The 22,541-nt window shown below is 57.3% G+C and overlaps 1 protein-coding gene across 3 annotated transcripts in view; it reads left to right on the top strand.

Annotated features, from left to right (window-relative positions):
• FBXO31 (F-box protein 31) overlaps positions 1–16,736 on the top strand; it is a 51,501-nt gene extending 34,765 nt beyond the window's left edge. For all 3 annotated transcript variants that reach the window (XM_081791335.1, XM_081791334.1, XM_081791333.1), the window contains 5 exons: positions 80–154; positions 6,660–6,769; positions 7,761–7,914; positions 9,203–9,603; positions 12,326–16,736. In XM_081791335.1, the coding sequence (XP_081647461.1) occupies positions 80–154; positions 6,660–6,769; positions 7,761–7,914; positions 9,203–9,603; positions 12,326–12,548 (963 nt within the window). In that variant the 3' untranslated portion in view covers positions 12,549–16,736. The remainder of the gene's footprint in view (positions 1–79; positions 155–6,659; positions 6,770–7,760; positions 7,915–9,202; positions 9,604–12,325) is intronic.
• Positions 16,737–22,541: the final 5,805 nt, after the last annotated feature.

Below are 22,541 nucleotides of genomic sequence, written 5' to 3'. Positions count from 1 at the left end.
GCTGATCGCGCTGCCCTGGCTGCCTGCCCGGCGTGCCGTGACTGACCCGTTCCCCTCTCCTTTGTCGTGAACCCTCAAGATTGTGAAGAAGGACGAGTTCTCCACCAAGTGCAACCAGACGGACCACCACAGGATGTCTGGCGGGAGGCAGGAGGTGAGCCTGAACCCCTCTGTTCGCGGGTTGACGTCGCCGGCGTGCCCCCTGTGAGAGGGTCGTCTCCCCTGCCCCGTCCGTCGGAAAGGGCACCGGGTGTGCGGGTGCACGGCCACGGGCTTTCGTTACCCGCCACCCCTGAGAACAGGCGGAGCGAAGAGAAGGAGTTTTCTCTGAGCGGCTCCCCTTTGCCCCTTTGGCGAGAGAGTCCAGGTGCTGTTGGAGATTCTTCTCACGTGTGCGTGCGTGGGGAGACCAGACGGCTTTTCTGGAGCCTCTGTGTTCTCCCGGCAGACGGGCCTCGTGGCTGACGTTACCACGTCGTGGCCACACAGAGGGGAGGCCTGTCTCCGAGCTTCGCTCGTGAGTTTCTTTGGACTTCCTTTTATTTGCACAAGTAATTTCATATTGCCTTTGAGTTTCTTTGTTCTGAGGACCTAAGTCACACTGCCATTTCAAAACATCCTAAGGAAAACTTGAATTTTTAAAGTGTCGGATGCTCCCTGAACTGATGGTTATTGGTGGGGCCTGCATTTCTCGGTCGGGTTCTGAGTCCGGTCGCTTCCCTGTCAGCCAGAGAAGTGCCGGGAGATCGAACGTAAGCGCACACGTACGCGCGTCTTCGTGTAAAGAGTGCACGCACACGCTCACTGGAATCCCTTGAAGGCGGAGGAGGTCCCTGTTTCCTCAAACATGTGGCACGTGATGGAAATGCTCTATTCTTTCACAACAGTGTCACCGACGCTTGCACGTACGTCGCGCGCACAACACGCACGTGTTGCTGTAGTTCACGTTTCCGCAGAAGACGTCCGCGTGTTTCCCGAGAGTAGACACTCCTCAGTTGTCGAGACCGTAAAGGGACCGTGCGGTGTGTTTCTGGAAGGACATATGCTGGGGTCGGGAAAAGTTCTTGGCCGCCGCCTTCTGTGTGTGGGCTCGCCGATTGGGAAGTGGGACGGTATAACTTCGCTTGTAAAAGCAGTGACACCAGTCCTTTGTGGATGGGAACTAGGAACGAGTGAGTGTGAGGCAGGAGCACGGCCTTGCTGGTCTCCTGGCTCTGGGGTCCTTTTGCGTTTCCCTTGCCGCGACCTCAGCCGAGGCTGAGGTGACGGGCATGAGCCAGGGCTCCCCGCGGCTCCTTCTCTGAACGTCAGGAAACATCCTTGCTCCTTTTTCTGCTTGATGTTTCTAATTGACTCGTAGCAGCTTATCGTCTTGGGAAATGAATCCTTCAGGGTGCGAGTTGCAAGTCATGTCTTATTCATTATTTTGTCTTTTGGTTTGATTTATAGTGCATTTTTCTCCAGGAGTTTTTTTAATGTTCATGTGTTTTTAACTTTTATGTAGTCAGAGGCATCTCTCTTTCCCCCGCCCGGCCCATCCGAGAGGATGGGCAGACCGTCCCCCGTGCAGAGCAGAGGGCCGCGCCCTGTCCCCAGGCAGACCGTCCCCGGGCAGAGCGGCGGGACCTCTAGGTCCCCAGTGAGCCAGCCTGGAGTTGCTGTGGTGGGAGAGCTTGCCGTCTGGCCCTGTGGTCACTTTGTCCATCTTGGGTGCTCTGCTGTCTGCTGCTTGTCTCTGTCTCCCCTCAGCTGTGTGGGGATGGGGTTCTCCTGTGGATTTCTGTGTCAGCCTGCGATGTCTTCACTTTCTCGTTCAGTCTTTTGGATCCAGAGGATGGCTCCAGGCTCCAGGGAGAGAGGACAGGCCGTGGCGGGGACATCGCCATGTGTCCTGATAGCTCTGAGCACTGAGGCGAAGGGCTGAGCGCCGGACTCTGGCTGCCCTGTGGTCTAATGGCTGACGGTCGTTTAAAAATCTGGGCCCTGGGGCGCTTGGGTAGCTCCGTCAGTTGAGCGTCGGCTTTGGCTTAGGTTATGATCTCACAGTTCGTGGGTTCGAGCCCCGCATCAGGCTCTGTGCTGACAGCTTGGAGCCTGGAGCCTGCTTCGGATTCTGTGTCTTCCTCTCTCTCTGCCCCTCCCCTGCTTGTGCTGTCTCTCTCTCTCTCTCTCTCTCTCTCTCTCTCAAAAATATTAAATAAACATATGAAAAATAAAATTCCGGGCCCAGAGGGCACTTCCCAGGGGATTGAGAGTTCCTGGCGGCCAAGAGGGCTAGCAGGGGATCATGGCAGCAAGTGCAGTTTTCCCCGGGGACGGGGGAGTCCTCACGCCCCCAGGGGCCGGCCTGGCACCCTGCTCTCCTTCGTTCTCTGTGGCACCACAAGAGCCCGTGAGGGATGCCGGGCGGCTCTGCTGTCTGAGAAGTGCTGACCCCAGGTGCCCCGTGGGTCTCTGGCTCATACGCTGCAGGTGCCCCGTGGGTCTCTGGCTCATACACCGAGTCTTGCTCACCAGCCCTTCCGCTTCTCCCACCCAGCTCCAGGCCTGGGGTTTCTGCCCGCCGTGTGCACCTCTGAATGCCAAGTTCAGACGCGAGTCAGGCCGCGATGCCCTCAGCCTGCTCCTCATGGCATGCCCCGGGGGACCTGTGCGTGCTCCACAAACCGCAGCCCCTCTCCTGGGTTCTGTGAGCAGGGCAGGCTCCTGGGCCCACACAGACTTGCCTCCTCTGGCCTCCGTCACTAGATGACAGCCAGGCCCAGCTGCCGTCTTCCCTGCCCACCCTCTGCCTGTCCAGCCCCCAGCCTGAGGTTTCTGGAAATCGGGGCTTCGAGGAGGAGCAGAGATGGGGAAGAGAGGAGGGAGGCAGGATGGGCAGGCCCCACCCCTGAGATGCTGTGGGTGTCCGTCATCCCTCCCGACCAGGCCTCGCTCCTGGCGCTCTGTCATGTGGAGAGGTTCTCGTGCTCCATTCCTAAACGGGATGCAAGATGCTTTTGTTTTGCTTTTTTTTTTTTTTTTTTTTTTTGTCTTTTGTACTTTTTCACCTGAGCATTGAAATGTCACCTTCTGATCATCAAACACGAATTCATTGGAGCCCCACGCGGGGTCAGCCCCTGTGCTTGTCCTGTGTTATCCCTTCATGTTCTCCAAATTGTTTTTTATGTAATTACAATCTAACTCTATCTAATTTGGGTCTTTTTTTTTTTTTAAAGCTGTTTAGCTGTTCCACAAATACTTCCCAGTCTCATTAGAATTGTTTACAAACTTCAGTTTGACCGCAGCATGCCATCTGTCACCTGAGGTCATTGACTCTATGAGAGTGATCCTCTCTCTTGCAGTCGGGCATGGGGTCTGTGCTCAGGTGTTTGTGTTTCCCCACTGCCCTCCTGACCACGTGCTCAAGTGACTTGCTCTCTGAGAGCCTCAGTCCTTACCTGTGAAATGGGGCCATGCAGTTACCCGCAGAACCCACATGAGTTGGAGGGCTGAGTAGGGCACAGCATGTGAAAGTCTTAGCACCAGGCCTGGCCACGGCCGCCTGGGAGAGACGCCAGGCTTCTTCCTGGAACTGAACTGCCTGAACTCTGTGCAAAAACCTTACCTGGTTTTTGGACCGTACAGTTGTGGGATTGCCAGGTAAAAGGCCCTGAAGATGTTCCAGATTCTTGTTATGTGTCGTCAGTTTGCTGGTTCATGTTCACAACCCACCAGGGCGGGTAAGCGCCCTGCTTCCTGTGCTCCTCCTGGCCTTGACGGTGGCCCTGGTGGAAGCAAGGCCAGGGAGCACGTGGACTTTGGATGAGGTCTGATTCTGCCACCTACTCCTGGTGACGTACGAAGGGTTTCCGAAGGCCCACACCTCTGTAGGATGGGGAAAATGCCAGCACCTGTCTCCTGGGCTGCTGTGAAGACGAACACGATGGTTATATGGCGCCAGCACGTGGTGAGCAAGCTCTGGGAAATATCGTCCTTGTCTTCTGTGTTCCGGGCTCCTATGTTTTCCTTGTACATGCACCTCTCATGAGATAATTGCATAATAAACATATTTCAAAGGCCTTTGTTCTGAGTAATTGGGCCTGGTTGCTATTTCTAATGACTCTGACCTTTTCATGCAAAGTAAATAAGATTACGACTCCTCACAAGCCATCTTCCGTGGTATTTAGTTCAAGTCTGATTATTCACCATGGTAACATCAAAGTCCTTGCTCATTTATACTTCAATTCCATTTTTATCTGTTGCTTATCGGTTTGAGTTTTTGAGGGCCTTTCCTCCATGAGTTCAGCCATTTGAGTGGAAGCTTTTGACTTTGGTAAAGTATAATTTGTCAAGTGTTTTTTTTTTCCCCCATATTTATTTATATTTGAGAGTAAGAGAGAGAGCGAGACAGTGTGTGAGTGGGGGGAGGGGCAGAAAGAGGGGGACACAGACTCCTAAGCAGACTCAAGACTCTGAACTGTCAGCACAGAGCCCGACGTGGGGCTCAAACCCACAAGCTGTGAGATCTTGACCTGAGCCAAAGTTGGATGCCCAACCAACTGAGCCAACCAGGTGCCCCAGTTTTCTTTTTTTTTTAATGTTTATTTATTTTGAGAGAAGAGAAAATGAGTAGGGGAGGGGCAGAAAGAGGGGGACAGAGGGTTCGAAGCAGTCTCAGCACTGACAGCAGTGATCCTGGTGTGGGGCTTGAACTCACAAACTGTGAGATCATGAGCCGGAGTTGGACTCTTAAGTGACTGAGCCAACCAGGCGCCCTGGGACAGGCAGTGTTTATTAAGATACAGAAAAATAACCGTAAAAGAAAAACCTTCACAAGTTAGGGGCACCTGGGTGGCTCAGCCGGTTATGTGTCCAGCTTCGGCTCAGGTCATGATCTTGAGGTTCGTGTGTTCAAGCCCTGCTTCGGACTCTGCATTGAAGGCTCAGAGTCTGGAGCCTGCTTCAGATTCTGTATCTCCTTCTCTCTCTCTCTGCCCCTCCCCCGCTTGTGTGCACGTGTGCGCATGCTCTCTTTCACTCAAAAACAAACTTAAAAAAACAAAAAAAAAACATTGCCTATCCCTAAGTTACAAAGCTTCTCGCTCTTTTCAGAAGCATGGTAGTTTCATGCTATGTTTGGGTCTGTGGCCTGGATCATCCAGAATTATTTCTTGTGTGTGGTGTGAGGCCGGGATCGTGGTTCCTTTTCTCCACATGGCTGTCCAGTTGTTTGAGCATCATTTGTGAAAGAGACTTGTTTTTTCCTATTGTGTGGCTTGGACATATTTGTCGAAAATCAGCTGACCAGCTAAATGGGTCTGTTTCCGGGCTCTCCGTTTCATTGCGTCGATGTTTTTGTCAGTCCCAATGCTACTACCACCATCTTGATCACTGTGGTTTTCTCTTTAAGTCATAATGTGAGCTGGTGGAGGTCCTCCAACTTTGTTGTTTTGAAAGATGGCTTTGGATGTTGTAGGTTCATTTCATTTCCATATGAATTTCAGAATCGGCTTGTCATTTTCTACAGAAATCCTGGTGGGACGGTGACTGTCATGGCGCTGAGTCTACAGATGGATTCGGAGAGAATTGCTGGCTTGGTCTGAGTCCTCCCGGCTGTAGGCACCCCCGTCACGGAGGCTCATTCGCACCCTCTCAATGCTGTGGTTGTCGGAGCAGGGGCCACACACGTGTTTCCTAACATGTGATCCCAGGTCTTGTGTTGTTTGAGGCTGCTGCAAATAGGATGTAAAAGTTCGTTTTCCAGTTTTGTGCTCCTGATACAGATACTTCCCGTTGATTTGTACATACTGAGCTTGTGGTTTAGTAGCCGTGTGCTTCAGTCACTGTGGCTCGAGGTTAGGCAGTGATGTGTTAAAGCAACTGACGGATTATAGCTCTTCTGTATTTTGTTGTTGTTGTTGTTGTTAAATCTCTCTTGCTTCTGTTTGCAAAGCTAATTTTAGACGGTCATTAAAAATGCTACATTGAGTTCAGAACTCAGAGCTGGGGATTAGGTTAAATACACACCATGAAGTTATTAAGCACTAAATATCCTTCACATGGTTTGATTCCACAATGAATTACTGACTTTTGAGGACACATGTTTATAGAACCTCCCTTCTTGCAAATAAACTTTTTGAACGTATAAGGTAGCTATGAAGGCACCTCCATTCTCCTCTGGCCACACCTGTCTCCTTCTTCATCGGCAGCTGGTGAAAGCAGCTCGAGCCAGTGTGACCAGCACGGGGTTTAGCGACAAGAGTCCTGCAGCCCAGAAGCCTGAGGACTAGGCTTGGATTAGACACCATATCCCATGGCGGCCACGGAAGCGAGGCTTATGTGGCTGCTGCCTGGGAGCTCCGGACGTGGGCTGTGGCCCCAGCCTTGCCTGAAGGGACCCCACGGTCCCTCTTGTTTCCTGAAGTTCGGGAAAGTGGAGGCCAGAGCCCCTTACTTTTCATTGGTGACTCACCCCCCAGGAGGGAGGCCAGGTCCCGGGAGACCACAGTATGGCAGCCGCTGTCTCTGGCCAGCCGAATCTCCATCCCGTCCACCCCAGTGGGACTGTGGTGCAGGCGTGCCCAAGCTGTAAGATGCTGCATGTGTCCGCTCAGTGCCACAGGGAATGGCCTTACCTGTGAGTCATGGTGGTGTTCATGACCGTGTTCTCTTGGAAGGAATTCCGCACGTGGCTGAGGGAAGAATGGGGGCGGACACTGGAGGACATTTTCCACGAGCACATGCAGGAGCTCATCCTGATGAAGTTTATCTACACTAGTCAGTACGAGTAAGTGCATCCTCCTCCGTGGGCATTGTGAGCGCAGCCCTGCTGTGTGGGTACTGGGTACAGTCCCTCTCTGTGGGTACTGAGCGCGGTCCCTCTCCGTGGGCACTGTGAGCGCAGCCTTGCTCTGTGGGTACTGAGCACAGTCCCTCTGTGGGTACTGAATGCAGTCCCCCTCTTTGGGTACTGAGCACAGTCCCTCTCCATGGGTACCGAGTGCACCCCTGCTCTGTGGGTACTGAGCACACTCTGTCCTTGTGCACACTGAGTGCAGCTCCCTTTGTGGGTACTGTGAGCCTAGTCCCCCTTCATGGTTACTGAGCGCAGCTCCCTCTGTGGGTGGTGTGAATACAGACCCTCTCTTGGTAGGTACTGTGAGCATAGTCTCTCCCGGAGTACTGTGAGTACAGTTTCTATCCTCCCCACCGTGCCTTACCTTGGTGTCTGTTTTCTGTCTGCTTTGTCGCCAGCATCCAGCAGCGGCGTGCGGCGTGCTCTGACAAGCCTGGCCTGTGTGCCAAAGCCTCAGGGCGTTTCCCCACGTCTGCTGGGGGAGGCCTCCGCCTCTCTTAGCTGCTCTCCCTGGTCCCTGTCCCCGGGTCCCATGTAAACAACCCCTGGTGCAGCGAACGCCCCCTCCGCAGTCTTGCGTCCCTGTGCCGGGATGACAGAGCAGGAGTGGCATCCCCTCCCCCTCTGCAGAGAGCTCTACCCGCCACAGCTGCCCTGCGGTGCCCGGTAGAGCGTAAGCCCCGGTAGAATCCGATGAGGTGTGACGTGTGCCCTGCTTGTGTTTTGAGGGGGCGACGACTGTGGCTCAGTAACGCGGCGTGCCTCCTGCCCCCCACTGGCCCGGGAGGACCCTAACCGGGCTGTACCGGGCCGCCCTGCCCTGCCGGCCCTCCGTCACCAGGCAGGGAGGTGCGTGAGCTCTGTACTCTGCCTCCCCGTCCCCCCACCCGAGCTGCTCTCAAGCCACCTGTTCCCCCCACAGCAACTGCCTGACGTACCGCCGCATCTACCTCCCGCCCAGCCACCCGGACGACCTCATCAGACCCGGCCTCTTCAAAGGCACCTATGGCAGCCACGGCCTAGAGATCGTCATGCTCAGCTTCCACGGGAAGCGGGCCAGGGGCACGAAGATCACGGTGAGTCTGGCGCCACCCTGGCTACTCACAGTGGGCCCTGGAGCCGTGGCTTTGCCGGGGATGCAGATTGTCAGGCCTAGCCAGACCCACTGAAGCAGGATTTGCATTTCACAAGACCTCTAGGGGATTGGGAGCGTTTCTCAGGCGGCCTTACCCCATGGCACCCGGTCCTGGCCACACGCCAGAGTCCCTGGAGATGTTGAGAAAACACTGATGTCGGGCCCTAGAGATTCTCATCCATGGAGGGCGACCTGGGTGCGTGGCTCCGGGAGTTCCCCAGGTGACGGTAGGGTGCTGCCACATCGGAGCCCCCTGCGTTACTACACGGGCTCCCACTGCCCGTCCTGACCTCAGCAGCTGGCGCACACAGTCGGAGGATTGTTGAGCTGAAGGTGGCGGGGGGCGGGTCTTAAACAAATCAGCCCTCTGTCCCTGCCTCATCGACACCGGTCACACCGTGCTCACCTGTCATTTGCATAGCCAGGGCGCCTTTCTGGCAGGTGCACCGAAGCGTCCCGGGGAGGAATGCCTCTTCCTAGTTCTCACAAAGCCTTCTTCTTGAATCCTGGTCGGCCAGGGCCCCCGTGCTCTGGGAAGGCTCCTTGTGAGCAGAGCGCAGCCCTGGGGTCCCGTGCGGAGCTGCAGGGCCCGGAGGAGCTCCTGGGTTCAGGCTCAGGAGCGTTTGCGTCCCGGGCAGACAGATCTGGGCTGGTGCTCAGGCCAGGAGGGTCTGTGCACTTCTCTAAGCCCCAGTTTTTTTTATCTTATCTTATTTTCTTCTATTTAGAGAGGGAGATGGTCAGAGGCAGAGAAAGGAGACTCTTAAGCAGGCTCCACTCTGAGCACGGTGCCCCATGTGGGGCTTGATCTCACGACCGTGAGATTGTGACTCGAGCGGAAATCAAGAGATGCTTAACCAACTGAGCCACCCAAGTGCCCCATCTGAGCCCCAGTCTGAGCCCCTCCAGACTGGGAAGGTTTTTACACCTGGAGGTCTCAAGCACACATGAGCCACTGTGCCAGGGGCCTGTGCACCTCACAAGGTCACTCGGATGCTGTCAGGTCCGTGTTTTCAAAGACCCCTTCACAGATGGGTTGCCTGCCGTAGGCACTTAGTTTTTACGGGCATCTGAGACGTTCTTACTTCATAAGGAGTTGCTGCTAAGTCCGTGGGAATGCTGGAGTGAGCTCCTTTGGCCAGAGGCGTGCTGTGCTCTGAGCTGGAAACCGTGCAGCGTGTCTGTGCCGGTCTCTGAGCCCCGCTGACGGCCGCCTGCTCGCTCCTCAGGGCGACCCCAACATCCCTGCTGGGCAGCAGACGGTGGAGATCGACCTCATGCACCGCATCCAGCTGCCCGACGTGGAGAGCCTCCGCAGCTTCAACGAGCTGTCCCGCATCGTCCTGGAGGTTCGGGAGCAGGTGCGCCAGGAGCAGCAGCAGCGGGAGGACGGGGCCGAGGATGGCGAGGGCCGCGCCCCGCAGAGCCCCCGCGAGCCCCAGCGGGGCCCCGCCCAGCCCAGCGTGGAGCTGCCTGCCGAGAAGGGCGGGGGGCCTGCGGACGGAGAGGCCGCGGCCGCGGCGGCGCCTGCACCCGAGCAGCCGGCCCAGTCCGGGCAGGGGCAGCCGTTCGTGTTGCCTGTGGGCGTGAGCTCGCGGAACGAGGACTACCCCCGCACCTGCAGGATGTGGTAAGGATGCCAGGGCGGCCGCGACAGGCCTTCCGGAGAGCCCCCCCCGCCCAGCCAGCGTGGACGCGGGCTGTGGGGCCAGCGCAGGGCTCGCTGCATCGGGCGGGGAACCTCCGACAACTCTCTCTGGGTTCCAGCTCGGGCCCGAGTGGGCAGCGTCCTTCCCTGGGCTGCACGGCCACATCTCAGACTTCGGGGGCTTCTGACCTCTCACCCCTGGGGAGCCTCAAAGGGAGGGGGCTTATTAGAACCGCCGGGCGTGAGGCCTCCTCTCAGATGCCTGCCGTTGCACAGTCAGTCAGGGGAAGGGTAGACAGGTGAGTCTACCGGCGGTGGCGAAGGTAGCCGGTGAGGAGGGGGCCCTCCCCGACCTGTGTCCCTAGAAGCCGGCTTGAGTTCACCTGGTGTCCTTGCCGGTGAGGCTTGTTGGGGGTCTCCCTCCGTCTCCTGATGAACATACTCCAGCGTCAGTCTTTCATTTCTTCCTGTGGATTCCCTCCCAACTCAGAAAGCATGTGTAAAGGGCTGGTGGTGCACTGTCCTCCCCACAGAGGCTGGGAGGTCCCTGACGCAGGGCCGGCTTCCTGCTTCTTGACTCATGTTCTTAGGGTTTTGTCTCAGGCCTCTCCCTCCATCCGCCCCGGGCCCAGCCCTGGAGGACACATGAGGAGACCCTCGCCCCAGCCCTAACCTCCAGGGCTGCTGGAGCTGAGATGATCTAAAAGGACAGACTCGGGTCCTCAGTCACACTGGCCGCATCCCCAGCCGGCAGCCACGGGTGTGTCGGGCTCTGCAGGTCTAGAATGTTCCATCATTGCAGGAAGTTCTCCTGGACCGTCGCCCTAGGGGACGTGTTGAGGGAATGACCTGTCCCGTGGCATCATAGCCGCTTGGCTTCCACATGTGTCCAGTTATGTGCAGAGGTCTGTTGCCTTGACCCCTGGGCCCTGTGACTGGCACTTCACATGCCCACTAGAGTGTGGGCAGGGCACTGAGCTCCCCGAGGAGGACTGAAGTGTCTGCATGGGCTGGGCGGCTAAATTGGCTCTGAGCGCCCAGTGCCCCCACACCTGCAAGCAATTCTCCATGATGCCAGCCCGGTGTCTGCCACTCGACTGGGTCCTGACACTGTGCACCCAGGATGATGTCAGACCCTGCGAGACTGCCCCGCCCCCTCAGCCGCCTGTTACCAGTCCAGTTTGTCTCCGTGCTTCCGACCAGCCAGCTGTAGGTCGGGGATTCCGCGACCCCCTCCTCATGTTCAATGAATGTGCTGGGGCGGCTCACGGAAGTCAGGGAAACACTACATTCACCATCTTGCTGAAGGCGGTGACAAAGGACATAGGTGGACAGCCACATGACGAGATGCGTGGGACCCTGACCCGCCCTGGGACTGGGGTAGACGTGTTCCCCCACCTGGGAGCTCCCTGAACCCCATACTGTGGGTTGTTCTGGAGGTTTCCTCCCATAGGCCTGGTCGGTCATTAGCTCCGTTTGTAGCCCTCTCCCCTCTCTGGGGGATCGCGGAGCAGCCGAGGATTCCAGGCTTCTGATCCACCTGCCTGCCATCCGGGAGCCACCTGAGTCACCTCCTAGTGTCCTTATCCCCTCGGAATTTACGTGGGTTTCAGGAGCCCGGCGCCAGGAACCTGAGCAGAGGTCAGCGTGTGTTCTGTTGTCTCCCACTGGGAAAATCAATTCCATTTCTTCACGCTGCTCAGTTGTCACCAAAGGGGCTGAATTTGGGTTTTCCTGGAGGAGACATGCAAATCGCGTTCCGGTAGGATTTCGACTGATGTGAATTTATCAAAGGTCGTGAAATAGGGCTCTGCTGTCCTTAGGAAATGGAAAACTCGTAGTGTTTTGTGGCTCAGCCGTGGCTCCCCAGGGCGCTCTGAGGCCGGCCAGCCCTGCGGTGGACACGCAGGACCTGCTGAATATTGGGCTCTGTGACCTGGGAGGGGCGTGCTGCGGTCCCTCCTGTTCGGTTCTTGTGTCTGCGAGGCCTTGCCGCCGCACCAATTCAGGACCTGGCCTCCCTGTGGCCTCTGGTGCTGCTTTCCCATGGGAGGTTTTCCACAAACACCCTCCTGTGCACACCCTCAGGCACAGGCCTGCTCTCCTCTCCCGCCCAGGGGAGCCTTGGTGTGGTGGGTGGAGGTGGGGGTCCCAGGAAATGGGCCCAGCCCCCATCCCTATTAGCTATCTGTAGGAGCCCCAAATTCTTGGCAAGAAAGACATAAGCGTAGCTTAGTCTGACCCTGGTCTTGAAACTTGAAACTTGGCCTTATGGAAATCTGGAAGTTCTGCCTGCTGGGTTCGTGACAGTAAGTCTTTATTGTATTTGAATCGTTGATGTGCTAACATAAGCATCCCTGGAATTAAGGCTGGTTACCTGGGCCAGCTTTGTGAAGGTGTCCTTTGGGACAGCGGTATGTGGTTGGGGCTGCTGGAGACCCTCTTCCTTTAGCCGGGTGAGCCCAACCGTCGGCCCGTGGTTTGGTGCATTGGGCAGTTAGGGTTGCTAGGTGGTCTGGGCAAGACGGGCTCTCGTGGGCCTTGAGGCCTGCGGCTTCCTGCTGGCGGGAAGAGGGGCTGGCAGGGGCGCGGGGGGCGGGTGTTGCAACAGCCCAGGCGGACAGGATAGGACTGGGGCCCGGTGCACTCCTTCTGGGTCCCTCTCATTCCCTCCCCATGCACTTTTCCTCTTGTCTTTGTTCAGTTTTTACGGCACGGGCCTCATCGCCGGCCACGGCTTCACCAGCCCTGAACGCACTCCTGGAGTCTTTATCCTGTTCGACGAGGACCGCTTCGGGTTCATCTGGCTGGAGCTGAAATCCTTCAGCCTGTACAGCAGGGTGCGGGCCACCTTCCGGAACGCAGAGGCGCCGTCCCCACAGGCTTTCGAGGAGATGCTGAAGAACATCCAGTCCCTGACCTCCTGACGGGCCACTTCCTGTGGGGCGGCTCCCGGGGCCCCCGACCCTGCCGCCCGGGACAGGAAGCAGCATGCACTTTGGAGATTTGGCCTTCTGACCAGAACACCCACCTCGTAGGAGTCTCGGCCCAGCCACCCCAAAACTCTGTACAGAGTGTGCGACGTATGCCCGTGTCCTCGTCAGTAGCTCATGGGAAGGCTGACTGAGCTTGTCTCACAGAAAGAATGGCCCAGGACAGAACTGATGGAGAGGGCTGGCTGCACAGTTTTGTGAACAACTCAGCTGGAGAAACTGGGTTTGTCCTTGGCCTGCTGAACGTTTTTTGGGTCAGGCAGAGCGACCCTGGGGGCTAACGATCGGGATCATGCGTGAGGCGAGTGACCGTGGCTGCGGTCTGGCAAGGGTCTGGGGCGAGGGCCTCTGTGAGGTGAGCGTTCTACAGCCTGGGTGGGGCACTGTGTGCAGTGAGGGAGCTCCAGGGGGTCGGGTGTATCAGGCCAGGACCCTGGACTGAATTCCTGTGTCTTTACTAACCTGCTTGGATTTTGGACAGAAGCATTTCACCTCTGATTGGCTTGTGGATCAGCGCAGTGGGGTTAGTGATACGGGTCAGTAGGAAACGTCATGGTGGGCCTTTGGGCAGCTTGGAGGCCCTGGCCTCTCTCCAGCTTTAGAATCAAGACCTTTGCTGCAGCCAATTCGAGGCAGGGCATTTGTTTGCACACCCCCCCATCCACCTCCTGCACATGCTCTGGTGTCAGAACCCTGAGCTGAGCCACTTGTCCCAGAACCTTCTTCAGAATTCTGCAGGGCCACATCTGAACCAGCCCTGCCTTTTCCCATTTGCTTAGTATACACAGGTGCTGTTCTCGGAAGTGTTAAAGCAGCAGAGTGGTTGCACAAGATGACTTTGGAGCCCCTTTGTGGGTAACAGGGCAGCTTTCTAGAAAAGTCACCCATACATGTGGAATGCACTTTGGAGACCAGGGCATCTCGGGATCCTCCAGTGTGGAGACCCTGAGCATGGACGCTTCTGCCGGTGGTGTGCCCGTGTCCCATGGACACCTGTGTTTGGGGACCCACTGTTGTAAGGTCTCTGCTGATCTTAGTGTCTCCTGAAGAACAGAGCCCTGAATGCACGTAGACCCCCAAGAATTAGCTCCTGCTCCGCTTCCAGCCTGCAGAGAGCTGTCACCATGCTCCCCTTCCATGGCAGGCGCTCCACCGGGGCGGGGGGCAGACTTCGTCCCCCTGTCTGTGGCTCGTCCCTACTGGGTGGACTGTGCTGAGCCCTTGTGCTGGGGGCAAGGGACCCCAGGGAAGGGGGCAGCTTTGTGGTGCCTTCATGTAGAGACCAACCTGAGATGTCCCATGAAACGTCCTGTTTTCCTGACGAATTTCTCCCTGACTGGCCTTGTTTTTTTTTTTTTTTTTTTTTTTAAATAAAAATCCCTATTGCTGTAGCTTCAGTACATTTGGCAACTTTGAACTTCCTTTGCTTCCCAGAGTCATAGAATTGATAAGCTCTGGGGCACGGCCCCTAAAAGGCAGACTTTCTAGGAGGTTCTGTCCAGACTCTGACGCAGGAAGGAGGCAAGTGGAGAAGGCGGGGGGGGGGGGGGGGGGGTCCCTCCTGGCCGGCTGTCGGAGATGCCGAGCTCGCCCCTCACATGCTTCTGGTAGGACCTGGAGTCAGGCTGAGGCGTGGTCTGTGTTCGTGTTTTCCGCAGGACCAAGCAAGCCTCCAAGCGTTCCCATCCCTGCCCCTTGTGGCTGCTCCCGCATGGCAGTAACTACGTCCGCGAAGCCTCGGGCAGAACGGGGCAGGGCCCGCTGGGTGTGTGGCTGCTGTGTGTCCCACTTTGCCCGAGCCTGGGGCTCGCTGGGAGGCTCATTCTGAGGCTTTTCCACCTGGGCCTCCCCTCATCCTTGAAACCCATTTGGATCGAAGATGAACCTTTCTGATGAAAAACCAGTCTCAAACCCAGACCGTGGGACCTGCCTCTGGAGCGTGGGCCTTTTTACGTGGTTTCCACTGGCAGTGGCTGTTGGCTGCATTCGCATCGTCCCGTCTCTGGTGTCAGACGGGGGCCTGTGGGGCCAAAGGGTGGGCAGCGGCCTGGGTAATGCCAGGCGGGGTCCGTGGCGGTGGACGGTGAGAGTGTGTCACCTGCGCAGCCGGGAGCCCAGAGTACGTGTTGTTTCCCACTTGGCGTATCCGTGGCCGGTTCTGGTTTCCAGTTTGTAGGTGAGTTGCACGTGCAGGGTCCGTGCAAACCAGTCCCAGCAGGCGCCCCTTCCGGCAGAGTGCGCACCCCACTCGTCAGGGCGGCTTCCAGCCCGTTAATTTGTTGCAGGTGAGGATTCAACAAGGCTGAAGTTGTGGTTGGAAGCCTAAAGGCAGCTGGGGTTTTGATAAAGCAGGTCCCCAAAAGGAACCCGAATGGCCCAATTCAGGGGCTGTCTACGCCCTTGTGGAGCTTGACTGGGGGAAGGTGGCAGGTGGATCCGGGTTGGTCTTTGGACGTTTCCCCCCCGGTTGATGTCACCTTTACTCGCCACCGAGCTGCCGTGACACCGGGGACGTCTGTTGTGCTTTATGGCGGCAGGAGCCTCAGGTGTGTCTGTGCACACCTGGGCATGTGCTGTTCTGGACTTGACCCGGAAGCACGTGATTGGAGGTTTCAGATGTGAGTCCTCGGATTCCTCTGTGTTGGGGCTGAAGGCTCCCCGCATAAGGCTGCTGCGAATGGCCTTGATTTCTTGCCTGTGCGAATCGGGCCTGGCGGTCTCTCTGGTTACGCTGGCCCGCCCAGCTTAGACCTGCTGCTGGGGAGCGGGTTTGGAGGCCTTGTGTGGCGGGAGTTCCAGAATCCTCCCTCCCACGGTCCAGACGGGGCCTCGCTTCCTGGCCTCACCCCTCGGTCCCTCTGTCTGGGCAGCTGGCTCCCTGTGGCTGTTGCTCAGGGTCACAGCCACCCGCCGCTCCCTCCTTCCCTCCCTCCCCTCTTGTCCTGATCCAGGCGGCTTGGGTGGGTGCCTGTACCCCTGGCCTTCCTTCTGGCCAAGGCGGAGGGCGGGAGGGCTGCCACGGTGGCCTACGGTTAGGAGCAGGCCGGGCCCGCGTTCCCACTTCATGTGGAACAGACTTCGAGCTGGAGCCGCCATGGCAGACTTCCTCCTTGCCTGAGAACCTGGCGTGGTTTACTGCCGGGGCCCGGTCGGGCAAGGCCCCTCCGTCAGCCAGCTGATCCTCTGTGCTCGACGGCTGCCATGTTCGGGGCTGGATTTCTATCTGTGGGCTGTCTGGGTGTCTCGCCCTGCTGAGGTGTGGTCACCTTGTCGTGCTCGTGAGCGGTGATGCAGAAGAACCTGTCCAGTCCCTTTCCTTGGCCAACTCAGTCACCGGCTTCCTGGGATTTCTGAGCCCCTCGTGCCCACGGTGTCTGCTGTGTTGAGGACGAGCGCCCCGTGTAGACTCACTGCTTTGAGGAGGCTGTCCTGCAGTGTGAGAACCTTTCACCCCGTCTTCTGCCTTCGTGCTCCAAGTGCTAGGAATGCTTATGGGAATGTTCTCGTGCAGCCCTCCCTGGCTTGAGGCTAGCGTGCCCCAGTCCGTGGCCAATCCCAGTGCTAACATACGCTGACGTCCCTGTCTTTATGTTTGGGAGATCCGGAATGTCACCTGGCTACACGTTCTCAGAAGCGTTGAGTGAGTAGAGAAAGCCATGACGCTGTTGGTTGGCCCGAAGCTGTGCACAGGGACGAGACAGTGACAAAGTACCGAGTGCTCGGTGGCGTGGGCGACCAGCGGCAGCACCGAGGCTTGGTCCTTTGTGTGCTCACAGGGAGACCAACCAAACCTAGGAAGGGCTCCGAACCCGTGCTTTTTTAGTCTGATTTTACTTTTGGTTGTTATTTGAGATCACATAGCCTACTTGGAGAAGAAGCACATTTATGCTGCTTGGTCTTGAAGGCCCACACCCTGACAGCCACAGGTGAGGTGTGGGGAGTCGCTGTCCCCGCCCTCCCCCCCCCTCCCCCCCCAGGCATCTGCTCTGGTGTAGGGTGGGCTGGAGCAGGGGCCATGCAGGGCCACGCCCCGAGGAGCCACTGCCGTGAGCCTGTGCCCAGCGTTGTCACCGGATGGGACCTTGTGGGGCTGTTTCTCCATAAACCAGTTTTTGAAACCTTGTTGTGTGCTTTGTAATTGTTTCTTTTGGGATGTGATCCAGAGCCATAAACAATATGAGGTGGGGGGCTGATAGCCAAAGGAGGGGGCTGGATCCTGGCGGGGTTGGGGGGCCCTCTGGGAGCCTCTCACATCAGGACTTGACTGAGTTTTGGTTTCTGTGTCGTGGAATGAAGCGGTAAGTGATCCCTTGGAACCCAGACCACCTTGGCTTGATATGTGGCCCCATCCCCGAGCGGTGGCCTAGAAGGAGTGGGGGCCTCTGTGGGATTTTCTTAGACTAAATTCAAAAAGAGTTTGCTTTTTCTGAGAACAGGATAAGATTGGCTGAATAGAAGAGGGCTAGGGCTGTGCTCTGTGGTGGGCACACAGCTGAGGATCTCATTTTCGGGTTTGTTTTTTTCTGTTTGTGAAAGTTATCTTGTGAACAGTGCAAGAATTTAATACAGGAAGTACAAGAACCTTCTGTTCCCACTCGGGCAGGAGCACTCCCCTCCTCTACCTGGGCACTGGCTTAGGCCCACTGGTCCCCTGGAGGAGGGCTGGCTGGTCCTTCCCCCGCGGGAGGCTGTGGCTGGCAGCGCCCTGGCCAAGCACTGTGTGTGTGTGTCATGTATCTCCCTGTGCTCCCTCCTGGGGCCCTCTGTAGCCTGGCCTCTGCTGGGGGATTTAGGGTGGCTGCATGCATGTGTGACACCAGCCAGCATGACTTGAAAATCCATGAGTGCTGGAAGGCTGTCTTCCCAGCACCTGGTTTTTGGAAACAGGGCTGCAGGGGCCAGATGCTCTGCACACGTGGAGGGCAGCACCTGCAGCCCCTTCCTCCACCCATAGGCCCTTGTGTGGATGTCCAGCTCTGGGAGGAACAGGTGTTTCTTGGGCAGCAGAACCAGAGGGAAGGAGGTAGTGGACTGCCCTCATATGTTGGGGGGCCCTAGAGGGAGGTCTCAGAAGCAGACCCAGCCTTCCCTTCCCAGATGGTCTCCAGATGGTCTCCAGATGGTCTCGCTGTCCTGCAGTGACCCAGCCACAGACCCAAGATCTTTATGGGGACCAGTCCCACTGCTGGCTCAGCACCTCCTGACTCCTAGGGCTGCTCTGTCCCCAAGCCCTAGCTGCTTGTTTGGAGCTGGCTGGGTGCTCAGTCTCCCATGTGTGGGGGCATGGGGTTCTGTGCTGGGGCCATCCGATGCTGTAGGGCATTGAACATCCTCCCTGATCTCCCCATCATGACAACCCCAAATGCCTGCAGACATGGCCGGTGTCTCCTGTGGGTCGTCACCTTGTGGGGAACCATGGGGTCAGTACCTGCACCTCCATGCTCCACACGTGGTGCTGAACGTTGTAGACACAGCAGTGAACGAGCGGCAGGGTCTCAGGCCTGCACAGGTCACAGCACAAGATGGTCCCCCAAACGGGCCTGGGGGCCTCCCTTGGACACTCGGGGGGTACCCTATCAGAGTGTGGTCTATCCCCTGTGCGGTGGAGTGTCAAGGCCAACACGGAAGCAGGCATATGGACTGTGGTGCCTGGCTTGGGTGATGCCTGGCCCTGTACCTGTAGGGCCTAGTCTGTGGGTGAAGTGCTGTGTCCTCACCCGTCTCCCTCGACCCGGGAGGGACGTCACTCCCGGACCTTCGGCAGGGGCCCGGGAGCTGGGTCTCTGGTGCTCTGGAGTTTTGGTTTCTCCCGGTACCGGTGCTACCGTCCCTGGCACCCTTGTCCTGGCCCCTGGTGGTCGGGAGAAGGCGAGGGCCATTGTCGGCAGTAGTGCTGCCTGCCGTTGGGCCCGTGGGGTGGCCGGGTGTGCAGCTCAGCACCACCAGGAGTTTAGGGAGGGAGATGCCTGCCCAGCCCCGGGATGCTGAACCGCGGCTTCTGGGGAGAGGGTTTGAGCATCCATAGCTTCCCAACCCCGCTAAGGGTTCTGGTGCTGCATGCAGCACACCTCTTCCGTGGCTGTCCTCCATGCTGCGTAACAACTATCTCCTTTCCCAGTATCTTTTGGGAAGAGGGCTCAGAAGAACGTGTTTTTAACAAATAGCTGTCCCTCGCTCTTTGGTGACAGATGGTTGAGCTGTCCTTTTTCCTCTTCTTGGTTAGGTTCGTTGTGATTTATGTGAATGTTTAGCATGTGCACGCAGCTGTGAACAAGCACCACGATCGGGATAGAGTCCTACTCCCCTTTCCAAGCCGCGGTCGCTGGTTGGCCTGCATCCCGTGGCTCTGCCTTTTCTCAGAACGCCAAGTTTCCAGAATAGAGCCACAGCACGCAGGTGCCAGTCTGGCTTCTTTCACCATCTCCCTTCAAGGAGACTTCTTAGACTCTTTTCTAATACTCCCCGTGACCTTTGAATACCATAGATAACACCGTGTGCATTACGTGTGGGTCTGTGTCTCTATGCACGTGCGTGTGCTTGCATTCACACAGGCACAGGTCACGTGGTGTCCCAGGGACAGAGGGAGGCCTGGGTCTTGCACTCAGAGCCCCCAGGAGCCCTGGCTGCCAAGCTGAGAAGGGACCGCTGGTGGAGGTGGGAGGCATTGCGCAGGAGGCTGCCGTGGGGATTTGGGTTAGAACAGGCCTGGCCTGGGAAGTAGATCTGATTTGTCGTCTGGGTATGCTGCTGGGCCGAATGCGGTCTCGGGAGTCCCACCTGTTAGTGACTCGGCCCTGGGGCCCACCTCAGCAGAGCGCCGTGACCACTCTGTGGACAGCAGGTGCCCAGACACTGGCTCAGGGATGCTGTCATCTCCGCCAGGGAGCCCTAAGCCTGCAGGGGATGGGCAGGTCAGCCCCTCTGCAGATTGTCATTCAGAGAGCTGCTGCTGGGCACCCCTGTGGACCAGAGGCCAGTGAGTACCTAGACCCAATTCCTGTTGTCTCCTCAGGCTCCTTCCAAGACCTGGGATGGGGACAGAGGCTACGGAGCCCAGGTAGATGGCCCTTATCACCATGGAGCTCCTCTGCCCTGCTGCCAACATCCCGTAGTTCTGTTGGGACTCAGGCTTCCAGAGCGCCATGGGCATGGGGAGAACTGGTGTGGAGCCCATCCCAGAGGACGCTCTGATCTCATGGAAAGCACTAGGACATGGGTCCTTGGTGCTGGGCTGAGACAGTGACAGGCATCTGGAAATGAACAAACTCTCTGTGAGCCTGGTTGTCTGGCTTGGGCTGCGTCCCTCTTAATGGCATTCTGATGATGGTAATGGTGGTGGTGGTGGCATCTCAGCAGAGTGCAGGACACGGTGAGGGAGAAGGAAAGGAAGACCAAGGTGCTGAGGGTACACAGCTCACTGAAGAGAGAGCTCCAGAATGGTGTGGTTGGAGAGGCAGGGACAGTAAGGGGTGACAATGGAGCCTGCGACCCCACAAGGAAGGGTAAGGATGTGGGGCAGCAGACTTGTACAGAATGATGCCCACCAGTGGGGCCGGTCACATGCAGGGCCCCAATCTGAGTGAAAAAGTGAGTTCTGCCTCCAGGGAGCCATTAACACCACATACTGCAAGAGTCTGTGGCACCTGGCATGACCTTGACCCAGACTAGGCTGAGAAGGGTTACTTCAAGAGACCCCAAAGTGTTCCTAATGAGGGACGTGAGCGTGTGACTCTTGATCTTGGAGTTGTGAGTTTGAGCCCCACTTTGGGTGTAGAGATTACTTAAAAAAGAAAAAAAAAGTTCAGGGGTAGCTGGGTAGCTCAGTCGGTTAAGTGTCCGAATCTTGATCTCAGGGTCCTGAGTGCAAGCCCTGTGTTGGGTTCTGCGCTGGACGCAAAGCCTACTTAAAAAGTTTGAAAAAAATATTTTTAAATCTTGTTTTTACCCAACCCACGGGCTTAGCTTTGTAGAACCCCTTTCCTGAGCCTGTCATGGGTCAGTCAGGCAAGGTTATCCTGTGATAGCAAACTTCAAAACAAAATCACAACTTCTGGGTTAGCAACGATACAGGCTTTTGTAGTCACAAGGTTCTCAAAGATATGGATGTGGACAAGCCAAGAGGAGTGGGAGGTGGCAGTACCCCAGCCACAGCCCTGGCGGCAGCGCTCTGGTGGTCCTGAGGACAGTGTCCTTCCTGCTGGGTGGCCTCTCCCTTGTTCTGTCTGCCCACGGGGGTGGGCGTGTGACCTGCCCCTTTGGGCCCTCTGTCTTGGCAGCCAGCTCGGTCATGTCACACGGGCATCCCCACTTGGCCCCACCCCTGCTTGTAACTGTGGAGTAGAGGACAGGCCCTTTTCTCTGACTACTAGAGGAGGTCCATATCTTTGGGGAACCCAGTTTGGAACAAGGGACCGTGCAAGAACGCGGACCGTGCCTGCTGGTGTTTGGAGATGCGTCACTCCTCCTGCCTGAGCCCCGGCAAGGCTGTGGTCGCCCTCCTTCACTTGTTCTACACCTGCCCAGGGCTCGTCGGTTTGGAAAGCTTTGTTGGTGCTCACTTAGCCCCGTGCTGTTGCAGCCTGCCCCCCCCCCCACCCCCCACCTCCCCACATGCAGGAGTGGCTGGGGAGAGTCCCCTCTGCCACCAGCTGAGGGCACAGCTGGCCCTGGACCCAGGCTCTGTGCCAGATGCAGGCGGCACGAGGCTTCGTGACCATCTGAAAGAGCCCCTCCAGGCTGCAAGGGATGGTCACAGGGGTGGCAGGAGGGGCCTGTCCTGGCTGATTTCCCTAAAAGCCAGTCCTGAGCTAGGACCTGCAGGTATATTATTGGGGAGATGACCTGGGATAGGGTATGGGGAGGTGAGAAGCAAGGAGCATTGCAAAGGGTGCCATCAAGGGAGGGGGGCAGCAATGTGGGCAGCTGGGGTTCGGTCCCGCAGGGAAGCTGGGGGGCAGTATGCAACATGCCCCAAGCTGTCCCACCTGCGGGCACGAAAGCTCAGATACTTATCCACGTTCCCTGTCACTGCTGAGGGCTGCTCCCAGGGGCATTAATCCTGACACTCCTGGCCTGCCCCCAGACAGGGGTCTGGAGACTCTCTGGTGGCTGGGTGTCATTTCCGGGCAGTTACAGGAGCTGACAGCCATGGACATGTGGGTGCTATGGGGGTGGGGAGGAAGAGACTCACAGATGCTGGCCATGGCTGCCTCAGTGGCCCAGCACTTCTCCATCCCCTTCAAGCCAGGCCAGACTGTTCCCTCTGGTCTGGTGGCTCCGGCTAGCTCGGTGTGCTCCTATGCAGGTCATATAAGGTCGGGAGTGGGGACGGGCCCAGGGGACAGTGCAGGTGGAACACAGGCCCACTCATCATGCTCTCAGCCAGGGATCCTCGGTTGGTGACCGCACTGCACAACTACCCCATGATTCTGGGACATAGAGGTCTCTCTCTGTTCCTCCTCCTCCTCCTACCTGGGGGTTTTGGAAACAAAAGCCAAACCGAGAAATGTTTAGTGGCCGCAGGCTTCTCTGGTCTGACTTCTCTCCTCTGAGGCAGTGGCAATGAGCCAAGCTCTGCCTTAAGTGGGTAGGGAAAGGGAAAATACAGGGAGCCGCCACACTTCTGTAACGACAGGCTGACCTGCCCGGGAGGCTCACACCGTGTCTGGTCTTAAATCTCATCTTCTCCAACGTCCTGTGGATTGGTTCTATGGCTCTCACTATCTTACAGGTGACACCCAGGCTTGGAGAAGTGAGGCGAGCCGCCTGATAACACACAGGCAGGGCCAGAGCTGGGAACAAGCTCCTGTGACTGAGCACTCAGGGCAGAGTGGGCGAGGACTGCTTTGGGTCGCTGTGTGGTGATGGGTTTGCTTTCCCGGATTGCAGTCGTCCGTGTGCAGTCACTACGGTGACACATGCAGTGCA

This window comes from Panthera onca, chromosome E2 (genome assembly GCF_046562875.1).
Source record: "Panthera onca isolate mPanOnc1 chromosome E2, mPanOnc1 haplotype 2, whole genome shotgun sequence".
NCBI lineage: Eukaryota > Metazoa > Chordata > Mammalia > Carnivora > Felidae > Panthera > Panthera onca.
The sequence above is the reverse complement of the archived record's forward strand: the minus strand, read 5'-3'. Positions and strand labels throughout refer to the sequence as shown.